General features: G+C 37.7%; 1 protein-coding gene, 1 non-coding gene and 1 pseudogene across 6 annotated transcripts in view; 2 read left to right on the plus strand and 1 right to left on the minus strand.

The window, feature by feature from the left end:
• The window catches only part of TXLNG (taxilin gamma), a 59,524-nt gene that overhangs the window by 14,817 nt on the left and 19,609 nt on the right, over positions 1 to 25,098 (minus strand). For all 5 annotated transcript variants that reach the window (XM_043991167.1, XM_043991166.1, XM_043991168.1 and 2 more), the window contains 2 exons: positions 7,968 to 8,271; positions 6,008 to 6,099 (listed from right to left, as the gene is read on the minus strand). In XM_043991167.1, the coding sequence (XP_043847102.1) occupies positions 6,008 to 6,099; positions 7,968 to 8,271 (396 nt within the window). The remainder of the gene's footprint in view (positions 1 to 6,007; positions 6,100 to 7,967; positions 8,272 to 25,098) is intronic.
• On the plus strand, positions 9,440 to 9,744 carry LOC122745749 (annotated as a pseudogene).
• LOC122752248 lies at positions 23,033 to 23,137 on the plus strand. Its single transcript, XR_006356031.1, has one exon. It is a non-coding gene; the product is annotated as a U6 spliceosomal RNA (small nuclear RNA).

Below are 25,098 nucleotides of genomic sequence, written 5' to 3' on the forward strand. Positions count from 1 at the left end.
AATGAGTATATGCCATGAAATTCACAAGAAATGCAAAATAATAAACATTATACAGCATGTTTTAAGTATTTTACATACATTTTATTTTATTTATTTTTTTTTTTGCAATGGGGGTTAAGTGACTTGCCCAGGGTCACACAGCTAGTAAGTGTCAAGTGTCTGAGGCCGGATTTGAACTCAGGTACTCCTGAATCCAGGGCCAGTACTTTAACCACTGCACCATCTAGCTGCCCCCATACATTTTAAATATTTAAAAATTTCATACAATCAGTACAACAGTCTTTGTTTCCAAATCTTCTTTCTGCTTTAAATGTAGTAGCACACTGTGACGTTTAAAATCTACTGTGTGGTCACCCTGCACCTCCTGCTCCTACCGTGACCTCCAACAGAAAAAACCAACCCTCCCCCACCTTCTCTAGAGAGGAAGCTCCCTGTGGCCCCGCCCAGCTGTGGTTCCTCCACACAGCTCCAAGCTAATTGGCTGGTAGCATTGATTGACATGACTTACAGGTGTTTCTATGAATAGATGTAATGTTTCTATGAATAGATGTAACTTCCAGACACTAGTCACATGCTTTCTCCTTAGGGTGGCACTGCCCTGGTTCTCACAATGTCTTTCTAAACAGGGGGGTGGCACTCTATAATTCTCCCAAACCAACCTTAGAAAAAAACCCTTTTAAATTCCAGATATTCTCATTTTGTTAACCTGCTTTTGTCTTTAATTAATAACCTCATAAAGCATTGGTATTATGAAAGGACCAACAGAGAAAATAAAGGGGTTGAAGAAAAACAAGAGAAACTATCATCATCATATTTCAAGGATCTGCTTCTACTGCCATAGACAGGGACATATTTTGCAGAAATGTAGAAGTAAGCAGCAAGATATTAATATGAGAGTTGGAGATTTTAGGTATCGGAATCAAAAATGTTCTAAATTCACTCAGAAAAATAATATCAGTTCAAATTTTACATAAGGGTTTCTATGCTGTGTAACGATTGGAATGACGCCACCTGCTGGAGACTTACTGTAGAAGAGTTCCGCCCATGAAGGGAAGGTCTTTGAGGGCAAGACCAGGAGTCTTTTCTTTGGCATGAGGAAGTGACGCTGGCGAGTGGGAGGAGGAAGGAAGAGACTGGCGCTCAGTCTCGCTCTCTTTCCTCTGGACTCTGGTGGAGAGCGGAGCTAGAAATGTGCTCTCCCTTTAATAGATAGGAATCTAGGCCTTTCTCTCTCTTAATAAATGCTTAAAAGTCTAACTCTTGCTAAAGCTTATAATTTATTGGCGACCACTCATTAGATATTTTAGACAGTTTAGCTAGAATTTTAGCCCTTAACAGCTGTTACATCTACATTTTAAAATTAATAGTATGGGTTTATTTTCATAGTGATTTTCATTCTTTTAAGATTGTTTCATACTTAGCTAAAAAAGGGAACATTGCAAAAGCTTTTTATATTCATATAATCAAATTTATATTTTGTCATACTATTTTTTTAAGTGAGGCAATTGGGGTTAAGTGACTTGCCCAGGGTCACACAGCCAGTGTTAAGTATGAGGCCAAATTTGAACTCAGGTCCTCCTGAATCCAGGGCCAGTGCTCTATCCACTGCGCCATCTAGCTGCCCCTATTTTGTAATACTCTTAAGTTCATATTCATTTAGAATTCTCCAGTTTGGATTTCATTGTCTTTTATACTTCCATGTGTGTTTTGTTCTATTCATCTATCTCTCTATTTTTGAACCAATGAAAGACGGTCTTGATTTCATAATACAATATTAATTCTGAGAGTATTGTGCTCCCATATTCTAAATTGTTTGTTTTTCCCAACTGATTATTTGATCAAATTCTATAAAGAATTTCCCTGGCAAACTGATTGCCATGGCAAGTGCAAATTAATTCTAGAAGTATTCTTTTTGCTAAGCATAAAAAAATTATATGGAATTATTGCATAGTTGTATATTATATTCTGAGTCAAAGCAAATTCACATTTTTTGTTATCATTATTATCCTCAAGTGTTAAATCCATGAGACTTGGATTATGGTAACTTATCATTTAAGACATTAATTGCCCACATTCTGAGTTAACCAGATGCCAGTTGGCCAAGATGCCAGCCAATCACAAGAGGAATACATATAAGAGCAGACATTGAATTGCCACAAAAGGGGAGACATGCACAAAGTCCGGGTACTGCACTGCCTTGGGAAAGGGCAAGAGAACGGTCATTGGCAAGAGTCAAGACTAGATTCTCTTGGTTTAATTTTCCTCCACATGGCACTGTGTGGCCAGGCTATGCCATCTCATTCAACACCTGACTTCAATTCCCCCTCCTATATGCCTGATGGCATGGACATCTCAATTTCATGGATCTGATTAAGCCTGACTCAAGTTTCCTCTCTGTTCTTTTATGGTAACCCCCATAAATTATCTCAGATGTCATGATAAATACAATGTTGGGTTTGACCTTGACATCTGCTACCAATTATACTAGATTCTTTAATTTCTTTCTTTTTTTTTTTGGTGAGGCAATTGAGGTTAAGTGATTTGCCCAGGGTCACACAGCTAGGAAGTGTTAAGTGTCTGAGGCCAGATTTGAACTCAGGTCCTCCTGACTCCAGGGCCAGTGCTCTATCCACTGTACCACCTAGCTGCCCCCCTTTAATGTCTTATAATGACATGAGGATAATTAGGCAGATGATGCAAAAATTAGTGAAAAAAAGATAAAAATTATTTTCTAAATTACTATCACAATTGTCTTCTCAATTTATTCTCCACAGGGGGGAGTGTAGAAATATTAAGTTTTAGAAAATGTTTCAATTTTAGTTTTTATTATGTTTCATGTGTTAACAACTGGACAATAATATAAAATCTCTAAAAGATTCTGAATTTCCTTAGATATGTTTTTGAGAACTCTCACTGTTTGATCTGATTACTGGCAAAGCTATTTAAAATTGTGTTAAGCTCAATTTTGTAGGAAATTTTCCAGCTGATTACCAGTATCTAAAACACCTAGGAGACTTTACAATCACACCTGAATCTCTACAGCTGAGACTTGACAGCCTTGATCATCAGCATCCACACAGACTTTCCACAACTACACCCAGAGGACATCCCAAAAATCATTTGAGAAAAGACTTCCAAAGACTTAAATGGACATTTTCCTGTTTTCCTTTTCCCCACTGTATACACTGTTTATAATTTCCACTTACTAAAGGAGTACCCTCTTTAGTTTTTCTCTGTTAATAATGTTCACCTCCTAAAAAGGGAGTGCCCGCATTAGCCTTCATTAATGCATCGCTCAATTTCTTTTCCTCTCTTTTCATTCCCTTTACTTTGTTAGTCATAAGTATCTGTAATGTTATTGCTTCATGTAAGGAAACCATGTTTCTTCATGAAGTACAGGGGGGAGTGTGAGAATCAGGGTGCCACCCCCTATTAAGAAAGACATAGTGAGAACCAGGGCAGTGCCACCCTGAGGAGAAAGCATGTGACTAGCATCTGGAAGTTACATCTATTCATAGAAACCTAACATCTAATTCATAGAAATACCTGTAAATCATGTCAATCAATGCCACCAGCCAATTAGCTTGGAGCTGTGTGGAGGAACCACAGCTGGGCAGGCCCACAGGGAGCTTCCTCTCTAGAGAAGGTGGGGAGGGAGGGGGAGGATTGGTTTTTTTCTGTTGGAGGTTATGGTAGGAGCGGGAGGTGCGGAGCTAGGCTCTTTTTTTCTCCATGTGTTCTCTTTACTAACCCCAATATACTTTAATAAATACTTAATGCCCAAAGATTGGTGTTATAGGTTTCTAATTTAAGGTGGCCACATTAGATTTTTAGACATCACAATTAGATTTTATACTTCACAACACACAGGATTAGGAATTAGAAGACAGGTTACAATTCTACCTGTATCATTTAATTAGCTAGCAAAATGAATTCCTTAAACTATTTGCACCTGGGAGTGGAGGACATGTAAAATAGTTAATCTCTAAAGCTGTCCCTCTCGGCTCTAGAATTTTTACTTCTTTTCTTTCTACTAGGATCCTTTCCTACTTTCTGTTTTTTAGCTATGATGTAAAGAATTAAAAAGAGTCAGAGAAAAACAATAATGATCAAACTTTTCTGTTTTGTTTTGGGTTTTTTGCAGGGTAATGGGGGTTAAGTGACTTGTCCAGGGTCACACAGCTAGTAAGTGTCAAGTGTCTGGGGCTGGATTTGAACTCAGGTCCTCCTGAATCCAGGGCCAGTGCTTTATCCACTGTGCCACCTAGCTGCCCTGATCACACTTTACTAATATTCTTTTTAAAAGAGTAGTCAATTAGCCAGCCTTTTCAAGAAATAACATATTCACACATACAAAGCCATTTTTCTAAAATGGCCTCCAAAAATACAACTAAGAGAGAAATAGTTAAGAGTTCTATGTGGATGGAAAGGTAGTGCTGGGTAGCAGGAAAACACTGTATTTATAGTCAGAAAACTTGGGTTCAAATCCCCTTGATTATTTACTACTATGTGATGTGACATGGTTCTGCTTTTACTGTCTGTGGTTTGTTTTACTGAGGAGAAGGCTGGCCAGGTGACATATTAATAGCACTATATATTCTACAACACAGTGAAAATATCACATAAAGTAACAAACTTTAACTAATTTCATAACTGACACTGATTATATGATAATTTGAGTTTAAGCATTTTTTTTTTGTTTTTTTGGCTTTTTTAAGTGAGGCAATTGGGGTTAAGTGACTTGCCCAGGGTCACACAGCTGGTAAGTGTTAAGTGTCTGAGGCCAGATTTGAACTCAGGTACTCCTGATTTCAGGGCTGGTGCTCTATCCACTGCGCCACCTAGCTGCCCCTTAAGCATATTTTTTAAACTCAAAAGTATTAATATTTCACAGGAATTCAGATTTGTATGGTCAAAAGCAACAGGAGATGTTGTAGCTAGTGAAACTTCCTGTTTAGGCTATTCTCAAATGTTACAGTAGAAGAGGAAACCTTGCTCAAGTAATATAAACAATTTTTCATGTCCTGCAACAAAAAAGACTAGACTCATTGTTATGACCAAGTCATTAATAAAAGAGTTACTTAGTTTTACTGATGTATCAATAAATTGAAATAATAACTTAATCAATGATCACATAAGTATTTTTTGAAAGGCAAGGGCAGTATAATACAATAGACTTGTATCTGTTATGATTAAATGTTCCCAGAACATTTACTTCCTCTATCTTTTCCACATAGGAATTGTAGGATTTCCAGGTTGACGATGTCAAAGTAAACTGTTCTTTGCTTTCATGTCTCAGAAAATCTAAGATTCTTAAGTGAACTAGGTCAGGCCTAGAACGACCTTATGCTTTCTAGTTCAATTTCCTTCACAAAAGACAGAAGGAATACTGAACAGAATCTTCCAGTATCTTAATGTTGCCCTTCTAAAAAATGTTCTAAGAATGTGTCAGGATGGCACAAGATGACTGTTTTACCAAACATTCTACCTTCTTCAATGTGTGCTTCCATCCAAATGGTCTCCCTACTTCTGTTCTAGAATTACTTACAGAAAGGATACTGGAGAAACGATGTATTGCCTTCTGACACACTATTACCTAAGCTATTACGTACTACCTGAGAAAATTGCCTTAATTTTGGAAATTCTCTAAATCATTTTATTGTCTATACCTTCTAAGTTTAGCTATGTAATCAAATAAGGTCAGAGAACCCAATCCTCTCCAAATTCCCTACTACCTGCCCCATTTAAAGGAAAATTTTAAGTTCAAGAATGTCCTAGTTCCGGGCAGCTAGGTGGCACAGTGGATAGAGCACTGGCCCTGGAGTCAGGAGTACCTGAGTTCAAATCCAGCCTCAGACACTTACCACTTACTAGCTGTGTGACCCTGGGCAAGTCACTTAACCCCAACTGCCTCACTAAAAAAAAAAAAGTCCTAATTCATGCAGAGTTTTTAAACTTATTATACATTTTATATGAAACTTTCCCCCCATAGATGAATACTACTCACAAGATCAGCATATTTCTTACAAAGGGCTGCCAATTTTTCTTCTGGAGTTGAAAGGGTATTTAAGGCTTGCATCAACAACAAAACTTCTTTTCCTGATAGAATAAAGTGAAGCCAATAAGTACTAGAAAAAAAGTTTGAATATCACAACACACAAAAAGACATTCTATTTGTAATTCAGGATACTTAATATATAGTGCATTTGATTTTACTATTTTATATAGAAAATAGAGACAATTCAAATTCCTATGATCAAGATAATTTTTAAATTCTTAAACATCACAGGCATATAATTCAAAATTTATCCACCTAATTTTTCCTACTAATTTGGTACACCTCCTAAATTGCAAAGCAAGACTACACAATTGAAGCACACTTTTAAAAAATCTTCGATATAGGCATTCAAAATAACAAGACACAAGGAATATCAAAGAAAGAAAAGCTACCTAACCACATACTATATATAAAAGCATAAGAGCTTTAGCTAGTATTCTCTATATTCAGAGAATATAGTTTAATCTCCCTCCAACACTATTTTTTTTTTGGTGAGGCAATTGGGGTTAAGTGACTTGCCCAGGGTCACATAGCTAATAAGTGTCAAGTGTCTGAGGCCGGATTTGAACTCAGGTCCTCCTGAATCCAAGGCCGGTGCTTTATCCACTGCACCACCTAGCTGCCCCCCAACACTATTAATAATATTGAAGCCATGTAAACTCTTATGCCCAGATTCAATGACAGTAAAGAATAGTTCCTATGCAAATGAAACCAAAATTCAAATCTGGCCTCTACCCTGGGAAAGTCATTTAACCTATCTGCCTTAGTGTCCTCAGCTGTAAAATGGGGCTAATAATGCCCCCCCCAACAGGAGTTGGCATAAAAATCAAATGTGATATTTGCCAAGTGCTTACCATAGTGCCGGGCACCATGTAAATTCTATTATTAAATGAAATTTTATGTGGCTAATTCCTTTCTGATCTAAAAATTGGCCAATATAAATATAAAAAGTATTTTATTAAAAATATCAAATATGAAATGTAATACTGAGTTTCACTTATGTTTCTTATCTCAAACCTTAACCATATTATACATTGGGCATAAAAACTGGGTCCACTCGTTTTGAGATCATAATCAGTTCATCATCTTTATTTCTTGACACTTTTAATACATTAGGGCACTAGAAAGTAACAATGCTTATTAAATTTTGTATGGAAAGCAGTGGAAGGTCAACCATTTCAAATGATAAGCAAAAGAAAGGTATAAAACTTCATTCATTTAAGATATTAGACCATTTTATTCCCAAATAACACTGTACAAGGAGAAAAACTCTTACAAATCAGTTTTTTATAACAGTTTTCATGTTATTCCTTCCTTCATACATAACATATGAATGCTTTATGGCCATTTTGACAACCAGCCTCTAATTCACTGGAGAGTAGAGGTCTGCCATTTTAGATTTGCCCACTATAAACAACAAAGTTCATCTTTAGTATATAGCATGAGTCATGTCTGTAGTAAAAGTTGCCTGGGCCTGCCTATGGTGTTGGTTTACATTTCAAAAGGAAAGGGACAATCTATTGTAGCTATTTCTGTTTAGTTTAATATATTAATTCCTTTCAAACTGATGTATGCAAATACTAATCTATGACATATGTCTATAAGAATGACTTGACCAGGGGCAGCTAGATGGTACAGTGGATAAAGCACTGGCCCTGGATTCAGGAGTACCTGAGTTCAAATCTGGCCTCAGACACTTGACACTTCCTAGCTGTGTGACTCTGAGCAAGTCACTTAACCCTCATTGCCCTGCCCAAAACAAAACAAAACAAAACAAAAAAAAGAATGACTCGACCAAAGACAGCATCATATCTGTGATACCCAGATACCTCATTATATTTCAAAGCCAAGTCACCTTTTCTTTAAGCACTGAAAATAGAGAGCAAGTCCCTAAGGCCAAAAAAATTACCTAAAGTTTTTTCTTTGATTTTGTCACTCTCTATATCTTGCTGACCATCTGGTGGATCTGTCCGAGCTTCTCGACCAGGTGTTTCTTCTCTTGATTCTCGTGCACAGTATGCTGTACTGACTAAATTATTATTCTTGGTTAAAAAGTTACTCTCTTCAACCTCCTCCAATGATTTTTTGCTATTTGAACTGCGGCAATTAGATTCTTGATGCTGTAGAATATCATTTCGCTGAGCACTGCTTAACATATCAGATTTTACACTTATGCCACAAATTCCAGCTTCTTCCATTGTGCCAATTATAAACTAGAAGAGAGAAAGATTTAAATAAATTAATACATTTGAGACACTTTACTTTCCCAATAAGAGAGCCAATGTATTACTGGGTGACTTTAAGAAGCTACTAGGTTTTACCAAGGCCTTGATCATTATATATAATGGGATTTAAATGAAAAAGAATGACACAGATTGTATTAAGACAATGAATAGTTTTATCAAATTACAAAATCTAATTTTATTTCAATACAAAAACCTGGCACTTAAAACAATAAGCATACTAACCACATTTAGAGAAACAAGTCTTCCAACTTAAAAAAAAAAAGACACGGGGGGGGGGGGGGGGGGGGCGGGGGCGGCAGCTAGGTGGCACAGTGGATAGAGCACTGACCCTGGATTCAGGAGTACCTGAGTTCAAATCCGGCCTCAGACACTTGACACTTACTAGCTGTGTGACCCTGGGCAAGTCACTTAACCCCCATTGCCCCGCAAAACAAACAAACAAAAAAAAAAGACAGGTTTTTACTTCTTTAGTGAGATATAGTGAGTACAATAAATCATCTTATTCCCTTTAGCTTTTCACTTCTGAATCCAAGTTTTATCTGTCATTTCTTTTCTCCAAAACATGTACCTCCATAAGTAAGATCTTTAGACTTAAGAGCTGGAAATCATCTCAGGTCATATAGTCTAACCCCCTCATTTCTTTTATGGTAAATAGTATTTATTATTTTTCCAATTATATGTAAACATAGTTTTCAACATTAATTTTTTATAAGATTTTGAGTTCCCATTTTTTTCTCCTTACCCCCTTCCCCAAGATGGCAAGCAATCCAATAAGCTATACATGTGCCATCATGTTAACTTTATTTCCACACTAGTCATCCAGCCCCCTCATTTAACAGAAAAGGAAAGTAATTTTACCAAGTGTCACTACCCACAGTAAGCTAAGGGGTAGAACTGGGATCTGAACTCAGGTCTCCTGACTCCAAATATAATCCACTTTCCACTGTAGCCTGATGTCCTGTGAAGCTGAATAAACCAAATTCTGAACCCTCAAATGAAAACCTGATGAAGGCTTCCCTTGGACCTCTGTAAAAAGAATTCTAGTGGGGCAGAGCAACTCTTTAAGATATAATACAAGAGGGGGCAGCTAGGTGGCGCAGTGGATAAAGCACCGGCCCTGGATTCAGGAGTGCCTGAGTTCAAATCTGGCCTCAGACACTTGACACTTACTAGCTACGTGACCCTGGACAAGTCACTTAACCCTCATTGCCCTGCAAAAACAAACAAACAAAAAAAGACATAATACAGGAGGCTGCTGCCGTATGACCCGGGGTAATCAGTCAGTTTGCCCCCCAGAAGAATATGAAAAAGCAAAGCGACTCAGGCAAGAGAAAATGCCCAGATGATGAACTCTCTGCTGCTGCCTGAAAGCAGAGGGACTCAGAGATCATGCAACAGAAGCAGAAAAAGGCCAATGAGAAGACGGAAGAGCCCAAATAACTCTATGGCTCATGCCCATGTCTCTTACCGGATGACCGTGTGCCTGGAGCCAGTCCAGTCATGCTCTCACCTCCTCCTGTAGTGCTCACAGGTCCCAAAACTGATGGCATTCCCTTTGCCTTGTGTCTGCAGTGGGTTCCCTTTATGCATCCCCCGCCCCAGGCAGTCTTGTTCTCCCCTCCAGGGCATTCCTGGGAGTGAAGGGGGCTACCCTCTCCCTGTGTTTTTTATTCCTATGGGGCTTACCCCAGAGTATTAAAAGTAGCTTTGTAAAATAAAAAAATTAATTGAAATGAAAATAAAAATAAAAAGATATAATACTGGAGACACATATACATCTATACTCTAAGTTCACCATGCCTATGAGTTCACAAATGTTAAGTGCTTCGCAAACCTTAAAGGGAGATAAAAAGTGCTAAGAAATCAGCTATTTTATTATTGCAGCCATTATTCATAGCTATAATTAATTTTAGTTCCAAGGGCAACCTATCAATTCTAGAAAAAAATTGACTGGTAGCTGCTTTTTCTACTTATAAACTAGCTACACCAATGAAAAGCAACTAAGAATTATCAACTATCCCTATAGTAGGTATCAATGTTAAAATTACTAACAATTGAAAAAGTTTACCTTGCTCCCTTTGCATTAGGTGGAAGCTTTGGGTATAGAATATTTATTGCATGTACTATAAGACATAGTTGAAATGTTCATTTATTTTACTAAGTTGTTCTTCCTCTTCTCTTTCCTTTTAAATCTTTAATACAAGGGATTGCTTAGGGTGGTGGGAGGTGATGTTAAATAATGAAGGTAATGTAAAAGCCAAAGATAAAATGAGAAATAAGAAAAACAAAACCCCAACTCTGCTTATTTCAAAAGAAATCTTCAAGGAAAACTGTAAAACTGACTGGGAAAATTTTCAACAGTCTCCAAACTACTTCAGTAGTCTCCAAAACTAAACAAACATCTTAAGTTTCTTCGAAATACTATATTAAAAGTCAAAAAAGATGTGGCAGATAATTAAGAGGCAAAGCTCAGCAATTTTTTTTTTTTGTAAAACAGACGTAAATCCTATTTTGTAAGGTAACTTACAAATATTAGAATATACTCAGCTCTTCCAAATTGTTAAAAAATTACTTAAGTGGCATAAAATAAAATGGCTTAAAATAATTATACATTAAGAAGTCATTTTACAAAGCGTGTTTCTTTTTTATGTACAAACCAAGTCTTTATTAGAATGTTGTTTAAACAGTCAAACTCTGGAAAATTCTAACCTTTTTTCATAATACCATGGCTAACGACTGGCACTATTTGACTAAATGAGGTCTATTCTACATGTGAAGCAATATTATAGATTGCACTGAATATTCTGATGATATATTGCAATTCAGAATGCAGGCTTGAATTTATTACGTGCTTTAAAAAAATTTAATTATGTTTTTTCTACGCTTCTTCATTTCCATATATATACCATCACTTTTTCTTCCCCTTCCTAGTAAGTTGCCCCTAGTAAAAAAGGGAAAAGGGGGAGGGGGGGGGAGAAGAAGCAGCTCAATAAAACTAACAACCTCTCCAGTCCAATAGGATATGCAATGTTCCACATGCAGTCCTCCATTTCTGGAAACAAGGGGGAGTGCATTTTCTCCTCTTTCTGGGATAAACTTGGTCATTATCATGTATATAACATTCAGTTTTATTCGTTCTTCCACTTACAGTGTGGAGTCCTCATGTGTAGTTTCCCTGGTTCTCCTTATTTCGTTTTGCATAATTCTTATTTATCTTTTCTTACAATTAATAATATTAACATTACATTCATATGACTTTGCAGGGGGAGGGGGGGATTACAACTTCCCTGGGCCTCAATTTCCTCATCCATAAAATAAGGGGGGTTTGGACTAGATAGCTTTTAAGGTCCCTTCCAATTCTTAGATCTATGATCTAAGGAGTCTTTGTACCTCAATTTGTTCAGCTATTATTTCTAGTTCTTTGTTACCAGAAATATTTTGGTATATATGTGGGGGCTTTTCTCAGTCTTTGCTGTCTTTTAGGTAAATGGCTTGGGATCTCTGGATTAAAGAGGATAGATGGATATTTATGTTTTCTAAATTGGTTTCTTTGCATAATCTGTAACAGGTTTGAATTCTACTAAACCTTAGGTCGAAGTAAATTTGCATAAAATGAAACCAATCCTGATCCTTGAAGTTAAACAAGATGCAGATCATTTTTTTAAACTTTTAACAAAAGTTTAAAAAAATTCATTAATATACTTTTCCTTAATTTCCTCCTACCACTCATTCAGTTGTCAAATCTTGCTGTTTCTTGCTTCTCTCTTCTCCCAGAGCCACCACCTTAGTTCAGGCCTTCATCACCTCTTACCTAGACTATTGCATCAGCCTTCTGAATTGGCCTTCCTGATCTGATTCACCATTTCAATACATTTTCCACACTGAAGCTAAAGCAATTTTCATGATACACAAATCTGCCGTGTTACTCAAACTCCAGGAGCTTCCTACTGCCTCTAGAATATAAATTCTTGTTTAACTTTTAAAGACCCTCACAACCAGGCCCCAAATGAATCTTTCCAGTCTCACTGGATATCATTCCCCTTTTCTGCTCTGCAGTATACCCAAAATGAACCTTGTCTCTGTTCCTCAACCATGACATTCCAACCCTCCCATCTCCATACCTTTATACTTGACGGTCTCCCACGTCTGAAACGCATTCCCCCTTCTTCCCTTTACCTCAAAGAACCCCTCTCTTCTTTCAAGTCCCAGTAAAAGTACCACTTTCTAGCAGCATTTTTTTCCTGATCCCCTCAAATTGCTGGTGCCCTCCCTTGAAAGCAACATGTATTGAAATATTTTGCATTTATTGGGTATATACTTAAACTGTTGCTCCCCAGTTGGAATGTAAGCTCTTTGCAAGTAAGGTTTATTTCATTTCTTGTATTTATATCCTAGTACAACAGAAGAATGCTTGCTAACTGATAAGATAAACTATTTGCTCCTCCTCTTTGGCATCCGAATGACAAAATTCTATAGGTAACTGCAGAACCACAGAAAAGGAATTTTCTCTTAAATTCTTTGAAAACTATAAATAAAATCATAATATTATCCTTAAATCTTAAATAATCCAGCAAAATAAAAGGCATCACACTCAGGACAAATCACTAGAAAACTAGATAAAAATATCTCTGTTTCTTACAAGGTTTATATTACAGTCTGGTAATTAAAAAAAAAACCTACTATTGAAAGAATTGGTAGCACATCAGCATGGCATTCAACAAATCTGAAGGATAACAGAAAAAAAAAATCTCACCAAGGAAAACTTGTAGATTCTCCCAAAATCAACAGGAAGCCATCAAAAGCATGAGATTGGAAAGAAGGTGTTTCATGTCCGACATCCAACATACTCCACCACTACTAACTTCATATGATCTCTGACTAGAAGAATGACTTCTCCAAACACTTAAATTACTCACATGCAGAAGAGGCACAACATACTTAACCTCAAAAAAGCCTAAGACTTAATTAAAACTGTCTCATGTTTTGCAGATTAAAAGGCAACAAGCTATTTTTAACTACTAAACATCAGGGGAAAAAGGAAGAAGTTTGGACACTTCAGAAGGGTCATTAGCAATTTAACTACAGAATAATGGTTGATGGAATTTAGCATCAACAAATGCACCAGGAAAGAGTACATACTATCCATAGTTCTCAAAACCACTGATATCCTAATTTTAACTAAATATAATCCTACACCCCCACTATTCCTTTAAATACAATTATTTTACATACTTTGCAAAAAGTCAGTCAAGTCCCTCTTTCCTCAAGTCCTGATAACTGTAACCTGGACCACTCAATTGGTGCCTCTCTCTCAAACTAAAAGAACACCACAGACACGATTGTTCAAATCTGTTTTATTCATATACCAATAAACAGGCAAAACAGCTACAATAATCAATTACATTTAAGCACATCTTAAAAGAAATCAAGGGGGCATGTAGGTGGTGCAATGGTTAGTGCACCAGCCCTGGATTCAGGAGGACCTGAGTTCAAATCCAGTCTCAGACACTTAACACTTACTAGTTCTGTGACCCTGGGCAAGTCACTTAACCCCACAATTTCCTCACCGAAAAGAAAAGAAAAGAAAAGAAATCAAGACAAAAACAAGAAAAAGAAACCAAGAGTCAATGTCACTACATGTTTCAAAATTGTTTCTCCAATTGCCACATCCTACTGTTGTATAAAAGTTTATAAAATTTCCAAAGTACTGTTTTGCCCTCCTAGGTGTGAATATTAGCAGATTTCTCTCTAGACCCTAAATGCCCCTTGATTCATGCAATAGTTTCAAATCTGCAGCTATCTTCCAAAGGGCCCCAGTTCACCCATTTCCCCTGACTGCCTGTTCCTAATGAAATTTGGGGGGGGATGTCATACTATGGGACTATAGCTTTGGTTACCTGTTGTTTAAAAGGAAGTGATTCAGCTAAGGGCTAAGCTAGAGCACTGTTTATCAAAGAGATATTCACTTGTATGGAAATCCAGTGGCAAACATTTCTATAAGACTCACTAGGAGGAATTTGATAAGATATTGACAAAAGACAAGACACCTGGCAACAAGAACTTTTCAAATATCTGGGCATCTATTTTATTTTATTGGGGGGCATGTGTTTTAGAACTCCTCAGAAACAAGGAAGGGAACATTAAATCTGATGTGTACCACTAGACATTTCAAAGTTCAGAAATAGGATAAGTAGGATCACATGGCTTGAGACTCTAATAACGAAGCTAGATTAAGAGGGATGGGAGGCTCAAAAGCAAAAATCCAGGGCCACAATTGATTCTAGTGAGGAAGGGGGACAGGAGATGAAAGTGAGGGAAATTAACTGAAAACTGATGCTAAAAGAGCCTCCTATATTGGGGGGAGGGGGTGGGCCATGATTGTATTGTAACATGATTGTAATTGTTACAGGGACCACCTAGAGAAGATCAACATTTGTTCTTCAACTTGTAGTGTTAGAGACACTAATATTTCCATTTCTGACAACATTATTAGACTGGTTGGGAAAATGCTGAAAACAGTTTATCTGGATGTCAGCAGGACACGTAATAGTCTAGTTTGTAGACAAGATGAAAAAATGCAGACAAGATGACAGGTAGATTCAGGACGAATTAACTGACAAAACCCAAAGCACACTTATTTGTGGAATCATTAAAAGATGTTAGCCTTGGAGAGAGCTATCTAGCATAGAGATGCAGGGTCCTGACTTGAATGAAAGCACATATACTTTGGGATAGCACAAAGCTTGGAGTGAGCTAATACATCAGTCAGTTAACTAAGCATTTATTAAATAAGTGCCTACTACATATGCCAGACACTGTGCTAAACTCTGGGGATACAATTAAATACAAAAAACAATCCCTGCCTTCTACCTCACAAACTAACAGGGGTGAGAAATTATGTACAAATATACAAGATAAATAGGAAATAATTAACAGAGGAAAGGAATTAGAATTAAGTGGGACTGGGAAAGGTTAACTGAAAAGGTTACAAAAAGAATGTTGGGCTAAAGCTTACTATATATCAGGAAAAGTATGCTCTGGGCTTATTTTAGAAGGCAAAACAAGCTGTAATATATCCAGAAAATGAGTACCTGGATGGTGAGGCAACTAGAAAAATTTCATGTGATAATTAGTTTTAAATAATGGGAATATTTTGTCTCTAAAAGACAGGATTTCTTCAAAATCATTATTATTAGTGGAAAACAAGTAATGCTTATAAGGCAAATCAGGAACCAATGGATTGAAATTACAGAGAGGGAATGTTGCGGGGAAAGCTTCAGTTTTGTTTAAAAAATGGAATGGGCTGGTTGGTGGAGGGATTGTGAAATAAAAATAGGGAATTCCATGTCACTTAAAGTCTTCAAGTGAAAGACTGACATGTACTCGAGAAGAACACTATAGACAAAATTCAGATTTTCTTTAAGGACTGCGGTTCTTGTTAGCTCTATGATTCTGTGAGTTAACAAAACACTTTCCTTCAATCCTGTAAGAAAGGTACATACATAACAGAGCAAAGGCTTTAGTCCCAATTCCTCCTTTTACAGATGGAGAAAACTCGGCCCAGATAGGTCAAATTACTTAGAAACAAAAACGACAGCCTGAATCCTAGCCCTTTGACTTCAAGACTAGTACAAATCAAGTCTGAACCTTTACAGACTAGATGGGCAAGAATTCCTACCTCAGCTTCACAAAATCACCCTCTTTAGTTAAACATGAACAAATCAATATCCTTATTAGAAATACAAAATCCTCTCTTCTGAGACCAACACATTCATACCATTTTGGCTTGAGTTAAACTGCTCCAATTTGCTGGTCAGAGACCAAAATGGATTTCTGAACTAAAGTTTTCTCCTTAAGATGAAACTACAATAAATTGAGTCACGTTAGCAAAATGATAGATGAGATCTGTATTCACCAGAATGCCCCACTATCATCCCCACTCTTCCTTTCATCTTTAATCTGTTCCTTATTTTCGTGTTCCTCCCCTGCTACCTACACTCCCATCTTTCCATCCTCCTTTTAAAAAAGTCTCACTACAAATCATCTTCTCAATCTCACCTACTTCTCAGCCAAATTCCTTTAAGAAACCCATCTAATTAGGTACACCTCCACTTTCTCTCCTAGAATTCTCTTTTAAAGCCTTTTCAATCTGGCTTCCAACTATATTATAACGTTCAACTGAAACTGCTCTCTACAATTTGGAACCATGCCCCCAAAGCTATAAAACTGTGCATACCCCTTTGACCCAGCAATACCAGTACTAGGTCTATATCCCAAAGAGATCATAAAAAAGGTAAAAGGACCCACATGTACAAAAATATTTATAGCAGCTCTTTTTGTGGTGGTTAAAGAATTGGAAATTAAGGGAATGCCCATCAACTGGAGAATGGCTAAACAAATTGTGGTATATGAATGTAATAGAATACTATTGTGTCATAAGAAATAATAAGCAGGCTTATTTCTAAAAAACCTGAAAGACTTACATAACTGATGTTGAATGAAATGAGCAGAACCAAAAGAACACTGTACACAGTGCACGATGGAAAATGCTCTCCCCATCCAAACTATGGAGTCTGAATGAAGATTGAAGCATACTGGTTTTCAGTTTTATTGTTTTGTTTCTTCTTTGTGTTTTTTTCCCCTTTTGTTCTGATTCTTCTCTCACAACATGACTAATGTGGAAATATGTTTAATATGATTGTAATGTATAACCAATATCAGATTGCTTGCTGGCTTCAGGAGGGAGGAGGGAAGGGAGAAAAATATGGAACTCAAAATCTTACAAAAATGGATGATGAAAACGATCTTTACGTGTAATTGGAAAAAAATACTATTAAAAAAAGAAACTTCTTTCTATAACGTTACCAAGGATATTTTAATTGAGAAATCCAATGGTCTTCTATACTCCAAAGAGAGCAAACAAAGCAGGAAAAACATGTACAAAAATATTTCTAGCAAGTCTTTTTGTTCTAAAAAAGAACTAGAAACTAATGTGCTACACATCTTATAAGGAATGGATAGATTAAATACAGCATATGGATATTAATATTCTTGTGCTGTAAGAAATAATGAAAGTATAGATGGTGCAAGAAACCTGGGAAGATCTCTATGAATTGATGCTCTGTAGTAAGAACCAGAACAATTTATAAAATTAACACTGTAAAGAAAAACAACTTTGAAAGACTTAAAAACTCTCAAAAGGGAAATGACCAACCACAATTCAGGAGTAATGATTATGTGCTTTCTATCCACATCTTGTCAAAGGACTCAAGATACACAGATAGACATACATTTTTGGACAGAGCCAAAGTGGAAATTTGTTTTCATTATGTATTATTTGTTACTATAGTTGTTTTATCTTTTTTCTTCCTTCAATGAGAAGGATGAGACGGTTAAAGGTAGCAAGAAAAAACAACACAAAAAAAAGGGTCAAGACAACTTTTTTTTTTAAATGGAGAGATAAAAACAGAAGACCAGACATGTAGAATAACTTTGAAAAACACAGGTTGATCTTACCATATTTTTTAGAACATAAGTAAGGTGTTTTGTAATAGAGACCTGTAGTTTCATAGACAATCTTTTTTCTGTTCTATTATGTATATATTACAAATGTTCATTCTATTTAGTGTTTAAAGATAAAAAATTGAGGCGGCTAGGTGGCGAAGTGGATAGAGCAACGGTCCTGGAGTCAGGAGTACCTGAATTCAAATCTGGCCTCAGACACTTAACACTCACTAGCTGTGTGACCCTGGTCAAGTCACTTAACCCCATTTGCCTCACTTAAAAAAAAAAAGATTAAAAAATTAAAATCCTTCAACTATCTATCTAGTGGACATTTCTCAATTCTTCTCTCTCTCTTTTCAACTCTCTGTAGCATTTGACACTGTTGATTACCTCCTCCTAGATATCCAATCCTGTATGGGTTTTAGTAACATTCCATTCTTTTGGTCTTCCTCTCTCAGTTGCTTCTCACTCCCCATTGCTATTCTTCATTCATTTCCCTTGAATGTTCCCAAGCCCTCTTCCTTTTTTCTCTATATTTCCTCACTATGAGTTCAATTATCACTTTTATGCAGTTGCTTCCCAGATCTATACCTGGCCTTTTTCAAAGTTCCCACACCACACCACAAACTTCCCAACAGACATGTTTGAATGGATGTTCCACTGGCATCTATACTCAACATGTCCAAAATACAACTGGTTACACACACACCCCCCATTCCCTTTCAAATTTCCCTGTTACTGTCAAGAGTACCACCAACATGCCCGTCCCAAAGATTCGTAACTTCAGTGTCACCCTCACCTCGTTTTCTCACTTCATATGTCCAATCTATTTGTCAAATCTTGTCACTTCTACTTTCACATTTCCATAGCCACTACCCTAGTTCAGGCCCTCCCTACTTCTCATCTTGACTATTTCAAGTCTTCTAAGCACTCTTCCTGCCCCAAGTCTTTCTCACCCAGATGCCAAGGTGATTTTATACATTTTAAGTCTAACCAAGTTCTATACTCCTGCTCAGTTAAGTTCCAGTGGCTACTACCTCAGAATCAAATGTAAAGCCTTCCCCATGGCATTTAAACTCTTCACAACCTGGGCTGTTCCCTCCCTTTCCAGTCCCATAAGCACTCAACAGTCTAGCAACACTGTCTGCATTCAAGTATTCCCACACAATCCTTCATCTCCCATCTCTTTGCCTTTACTCAGACTCTCCCCCATTCCTGGAGTACTCTCTCCTCAGCCTCTGCCTCTCAAGTGGTGGCTGGATTCCTCCAGAGGCTGAAATGCCATGCTCTGCCATTCCTTGTCCCCCTATCCCAGCTGCCAGTGCTTTACCTTAAAGACTATTTCACCGTAATTGTCTCACTGTACATATAACTTTAAGTGCCTATTCTTCACATGCTGCTTCTTTCCTTGGAAAGTAAACTCCTTGAGGGCAAGGACTATTTCTGGCCTCTTGTTAGCACATCATAAGCATTTAATAATTTGGGAAACTACATAGAGCTTTTAATGAACCCTAGCTGCTCAGTAACTCCCAAACCTATCTTTTCTTTAGAATCTAGCTCAATCCCTGAACAAGGATTCCTTCTATAATATAACACCATCAACAAAGGAGCATCTAACCTCTCCCTGGAAACCTTTAGTGAAAAGAATTTCAAACAGTGACAAACTACCCCACTCTTGGACTATTTTATAGAAAGCAATTTTTTTTCTTATCAAGTCTAACTCTAATCTGTTCTGCCCTCTCTGACTAAGCAGAACAAGTCTACTTTTCTTTCATATAACATCCCTTCCACTTCACAAAGATAAAATAATTACCCCTATCCTAAATCTTCTCTTCTCTAGGGCAAAGATCCTCAGTTCCTTCAAACAATCTGTGCATGGGATGTTCTATCTTCTTGACATGACACACACTCCATTTTGTCTATCTTTCCTAAAACGGGGTAGCCAGGAACTGAATAGAGTAGTGCCATGTAACATCAACACCGATGCCATAAATGAACTAAATTAACTTCAATTAAGAATTAAAACTTCGGGGGACCCAAAAAGCAATGGAATAGAGGGCCAAATGTCTAGCCTCTGGCTTTTTCCAGTTCTTGATAATATGCCACAGAATTGGGGGGGGGGGGAAGAGAGAAATTTCCAGGGTTGCATTTGTCTCTAGAAAATACTAAAAACATTTTTCAGGGTTTCCAATAAACTGGAGGGGATCCTATATGGAAAATTCATTTAAATTTTGTATCAAAAATTCTATTTAAAGGAGAGAAAAAAAATATCCAGCCACCTACGGCATCAACTCTTACCACAGGCAATGATCACACAAACATGGGCTTAACCAGCCAGCCTCTTCCCCTGTATGTCTTTGGTGCCCACCTGAGATTGAGATTTATCCATTCCTAAGGGGCTAAAGGTTTTATTAAACTTACTTCATACAGTATTTGTGCCAGTCCCACAACGGCCCTCTAACAAGGATGATTTTAACATTAAGTTGAGGGAGCAGATCCTAAAGAGGGTAGTTGAAGAATTAAGAGTGGCATAAATTGATCACCCCTGAATGTTGTTGCTCTTGGACACAATTTCATTTGATCCTCACAAGTTATTAACCCCATATGGTAGATGGAATAGTTAAGTCTCCTGGATGTTAATTACCATGTTTAACCAAGATCACATGGCTAGTCATGGGGCAGAGCTGAAACTAGAATTTAGATCCTAGTTTAGTACTCTTTTACACAGCATCACTCTTATTTAACTAGTTAACAAAATTGCTTTTTTGATAATAAGTATATGGACTTCATTTCAGTGCTATGTACTTACACCTTGTAGATTTTAAGGGAATCTATAAACAACACTAGCCAACCCCCCATCCTGAAAGGTACAAAAACCTTGGCCACCCTCTGTTATTGCCAGACAAAGACAGAGACCCTGTCCAGAGATTCAGCTTCTCCAAAGGTTTCCCCTTCCTCTCACCAAAATTTTTAATGGGATAATTTTCTGCTGCAGCGTCTTGAGATTATTATTCCCTCAAACACCTCAAATACATCTTTTCCCAAACTCAATTTCCTGCACTTAGATCACCCACCAACAAACCTCACCATCAACTGTGTGGGGCCTGGCTGACAATCCAGGGTTCCTAAGAATAGACACCACTTCCCCAACACAATATCAATGAGTCTTTGGGGAGTGGGATGCCCACAACAGTGTCCCCACTGAGATTCTGAGCCTCCTCCACCTGCCAAGAGAACAGTAGCTTTCCAAGAAGATGTTTTCAGAGAGGGAGTTGAATAGCATGCATTCCACCAGACAGGACTGAAAGCTCCTGGATGGACTGAGATGTGTGCAGGTACTTGAGTACTGTGATAGCTAACATAACTGTCTCCTCATTGGAGCTGGAGAGGCAGTTGATGATGGATTTGATGCCTCCCACCTAAAGATGTTCTTTGTTTACTTTATTCAGAGACAGGTCACAGAGACCACCTTGGCTCGATATCTCCTGGAGTGCCTGCAGGTACTGTAGCCATACTCCCTCCCACACAACTCCAGGCAGCACTGACACTGCCCCTAGCTGGGTGGGCTATATAGAAAATTCAAAGGACACAGGATGAAAAAACAAGCCACAATTGGGTTTTAATCTGCACACCACTGTATGAAATACCTTCCATTAGCTTGTCTGGTTAAATAAGACAAAAATGTTTAGGTGACTTAAAATCCAGCTGTCTAAAAGATGGCTCACCTCTAATTTCAGGGAAGCTGCCTCTAGTCATAAAAAAAAATACTAAGAATATGCATCAGAAGTGGTCCTAGTTACACAAATAACAAGCTACATAACTATGGGCAAGTCACCCGACCTGTCCAGACTGTGGTTGCTTGACCTATAAAAAGACAAGGTCAGAGCAAATTTCTAAGCTTTCAAAGCATTAAGCTCTCCTTAATAATGTGGTATCCTAATTAGAAACCTTACTGTAGTTAGTTAATATGATGTATGATGGCACTGTCAACTGAAGAGAGAGAGGCCTTATCCTCCATATTGTACTGGCTAAGTTTTCTTTCAAGTTTCCTTTCTCACTGCTGTAAAGTGTTTCCCATCCATACACCAACCCACTCCCTCTAATTTGTTGTAGATTTAGTAATCTAATCAAGCTTATTACAACTATGTCAGGGAAGAGTAAATAGAAAAAGAGGGGACTCTTTTGTTAATGAGCTTTTACTACAGAGACATTGTGACTGCTATTTTGGGCATTCAGACACCTTCCTTGGCTTTTTTGTGGTTTTGGCCTAAGTTCTGAATAGGTGGAATATTGCTATATCTCTCCCTTGAAAAAAAAAAGAAAAAAGGCTTTCACCAGATTTTACCGCTTTAAATGCCAAATTTCCTAATGATCTTCTGGGTAATCCATGATGTATTACCCTCCTGAAGCATCTGTCATGAAAATTCCCATTTTAACAAAACTGGCCATTTAATAGTTTAAAAATCTGTCTGGTGGCTATCAAGGCAGTATCAGCAACTCAGCATATCTCTCAAATATTTTCCATCAAGGGTTCAAACAGCAGAGTTTTGTCTCTACTAGTCCTATGACTCGGATATAGTCCACATAAACAAAAGCTCTTTGGTAACACTTCATTTTCCATCAGCACTTGAACATCATACTCCCTCTTTTCAGCTTCATTTCAGGTGTTGACTTCCCCTATTAGATTATAAGCTCCTTGAGAGCAGGGTCTGTGTTTTTCTTATTTGTATGCCCAGCACTTAGCACAGACCCTGGCACACAATAGTCTTTTTTTTTTCTAGGTGAGGCAATTGGGGTTAAATGACTTGCCCAGGGTCACAAAGCTAGTAAGTGTTAAGTGTCTGAGGCCAGATTTGAACTTAGGTCCTCCTGACTGTAGGGCCAGTACTCTATCCACTGCACCACCTAGCTGCCCCACATAATAGAGTCTTAATAAATATTTATTGAATTGAATCTTTAGGGTCCTCAAGTTTTTAAGAGTACAAAAGAGTCCTGAAGACCAAAAAGCTTGAGACTAGTTTACTCTAGGAGACATGTGATAAGGAAATGATCTGGAGTAGTAGCCATGTAAATCAAGAGTTAACAGACAGATGTGAGATATATTGTGGAGATAGACACATCAAGACTTAGCAATTGTATGTAAGAGATGGAGAGGAAGAATTGAGAATAACTCAAGGTTGTTTATGACAAGAGTTCTTGTTTTGGATATGTTAAGCTTAAGGCAGTGCTCGCTTCGGCAGCACATATACTAAAACTGGAATGATACAGAAAAGATTAGCATGCCCCATGCAAGGATGACACGCAAATTCGTGAAGCATTCCATTAAAAAAAAAAGTTTAAGGCACCTAATACAGCCATCCAAATGGAGATTCCTATTCAGGAAAGAAAATTAAGACTGTACATATAATTCCGGCAAGAGTCTAGAAAACAGTGCATTAGACCCCCAAGGAGCTGAGATTTTGTAAGACCAGGCACTCTCTATAGATCTCTTATAATCTAAAAGAAATGTAGATGAGACTCAAAAAGATTAAAGGATAAACTCATCCACAGTCAAAGAACTAGTTTAGTTTCCAAAATGGGATTTGAATCCAGCACTAGGTTTTCCTGATGCTAAATTCTGCACTCTTATCCACTATGGCGTGGTACCTCTGGTCATGAAGTAGCCAAAATAGCTCCTGAGACGTAGCTGAGTAAGTATTAAGATTTCCTACATTCAATTTCATTTTAAAGCATGAACAGGGACAGCTAGGTGACACAGTAGATAAAGCATTGGCCCTGGATACCAGAAGACGTGCATTCAAATCTGGCCTCAGACACTTACTAGCTGGGGTGGGGGAGGGGGGGGGTGGCTCGAAGGCACGGAACCTTAAGTAATTCAGTATATCCAGAGTACTTTCCATTTAAGAAGCTTCTAAGCTCCTTCACAAGTAATGTCATCAGAGTGTCTCTTTAAAGAGGCAGATTGTAGTTTAGTTTGAAACACTGAACCAGGTATCTCTATACTCTAAGTAAATTTTTAAAAAAAGTTTCAGGGGCAGCTAGGCAGCATAGTGGATAAAGCACTGGCCCTGGATTCAAGAGGACCTGAGTTCAAAGCCAGCCTCAGACACTTGACTCTTACTTTGTGACCCTGGGCAAGTCACTTAACCCTCATTGCCCCGCAAAACAAAAACAAAAAGTTTCAGAAAGCTGCACAACTGTTGCATATCATTAGAAGAGAATAAATCAACAACCTTGCCACTTGCTGTTCCCCGCCGCCCTCCCTGCTACTTATAAGAGTTAAGTGCCTTCTCGGTAGGTCTGTCACTTTTTAAAAGGTATGAACAGAAGTAACATTGAATGCCCAAAATGTTTAGGGAAATGGCTGAATAATCTAAAGACATAAATGTGAAAGAAAGATCCTCAGAAAAAAAGGTCCTCGACAGCTAGGTGGCGAAGTGATGTATTGAATTTATTATTTACTTAAAAGGAAAAGCAAGCTTCATGAAAGACATTTATATTTTCATGTACAATCTTCATCATTTATCTACTCTGCTTTTCACCTGAAAACGCTAATATCTTGTGTTTGAGTTGTTTTTAGAAGAAGTGATTTCTTTTTTTTTTTTTTTTTTGCAGGCAATAGGGGGTTAAGTGACTTGCCCAGGGTCACACAGCTAGTAACTGTCAAGTGTCTGAGGCCGGATTTGAACTCAAGTACTCCTGAATCCAGGGCCAGTGCTTTAACCACTGCACCATCTAGCTGCCCCCTAAAAGAAGTGATTTCTAAGGGGGCAGCTAGGTGGCGCAGTGGATAGAGCACTGGCCCTGGATTCAGGAGGACCTGAGTTCAAATCCGACCTCAGACACTTGACACTTATTAGCTGTCTGATCCTGAGCAAATCACTTAACCCCAACTGACTCACCAAAAAAAAAAAAAAAAAAGGAAAAAGGAAAAAGAAAGAAAGGTCCTCCCCCACCTTTTTCTTACTTTCTTTTTTGGAGACAATCAGGGTTAAGTGACTTGCCCAAGGTCATACAGTTCAAGTCTGAGTTCCTTCCTCTGGACTAGAGGGACAGTGCGGTATCCACTGCGTCACCTAGCTGTACCTTTCCCCACCTTTTTCAAGGGAGGGGTGAGAGAGCAGACCAAAACAAATCTTAAACTTAATTCAAATTAAATTAAATTTAAATTATAAACACAAGAATGAAGGTGTGAAACAGTACTGAAGGCTATTAACTTTTACATCCTCCTCCTCCAAATACTGTTTACAGGATGTTTACAGAGGATGCAACAATAAAGGCAAGTTGAAG

Source organism: Dromiciops gliroides, chromosome 3, assembly GCF_019393635.1.
Source record: "Dromiciops gliroides isolate mDroGli1 chromosome 3, mDroGli1.pri, whole genome shotgun sequence".
Classification (NCBI taxonomy): domain Eukaryota; kingdom Metazoa; phylum Chordata; class Mammalia; order Microbiotheria; family Microbiotheriidae; genus Dromiciops; species Dromiciops gliroides.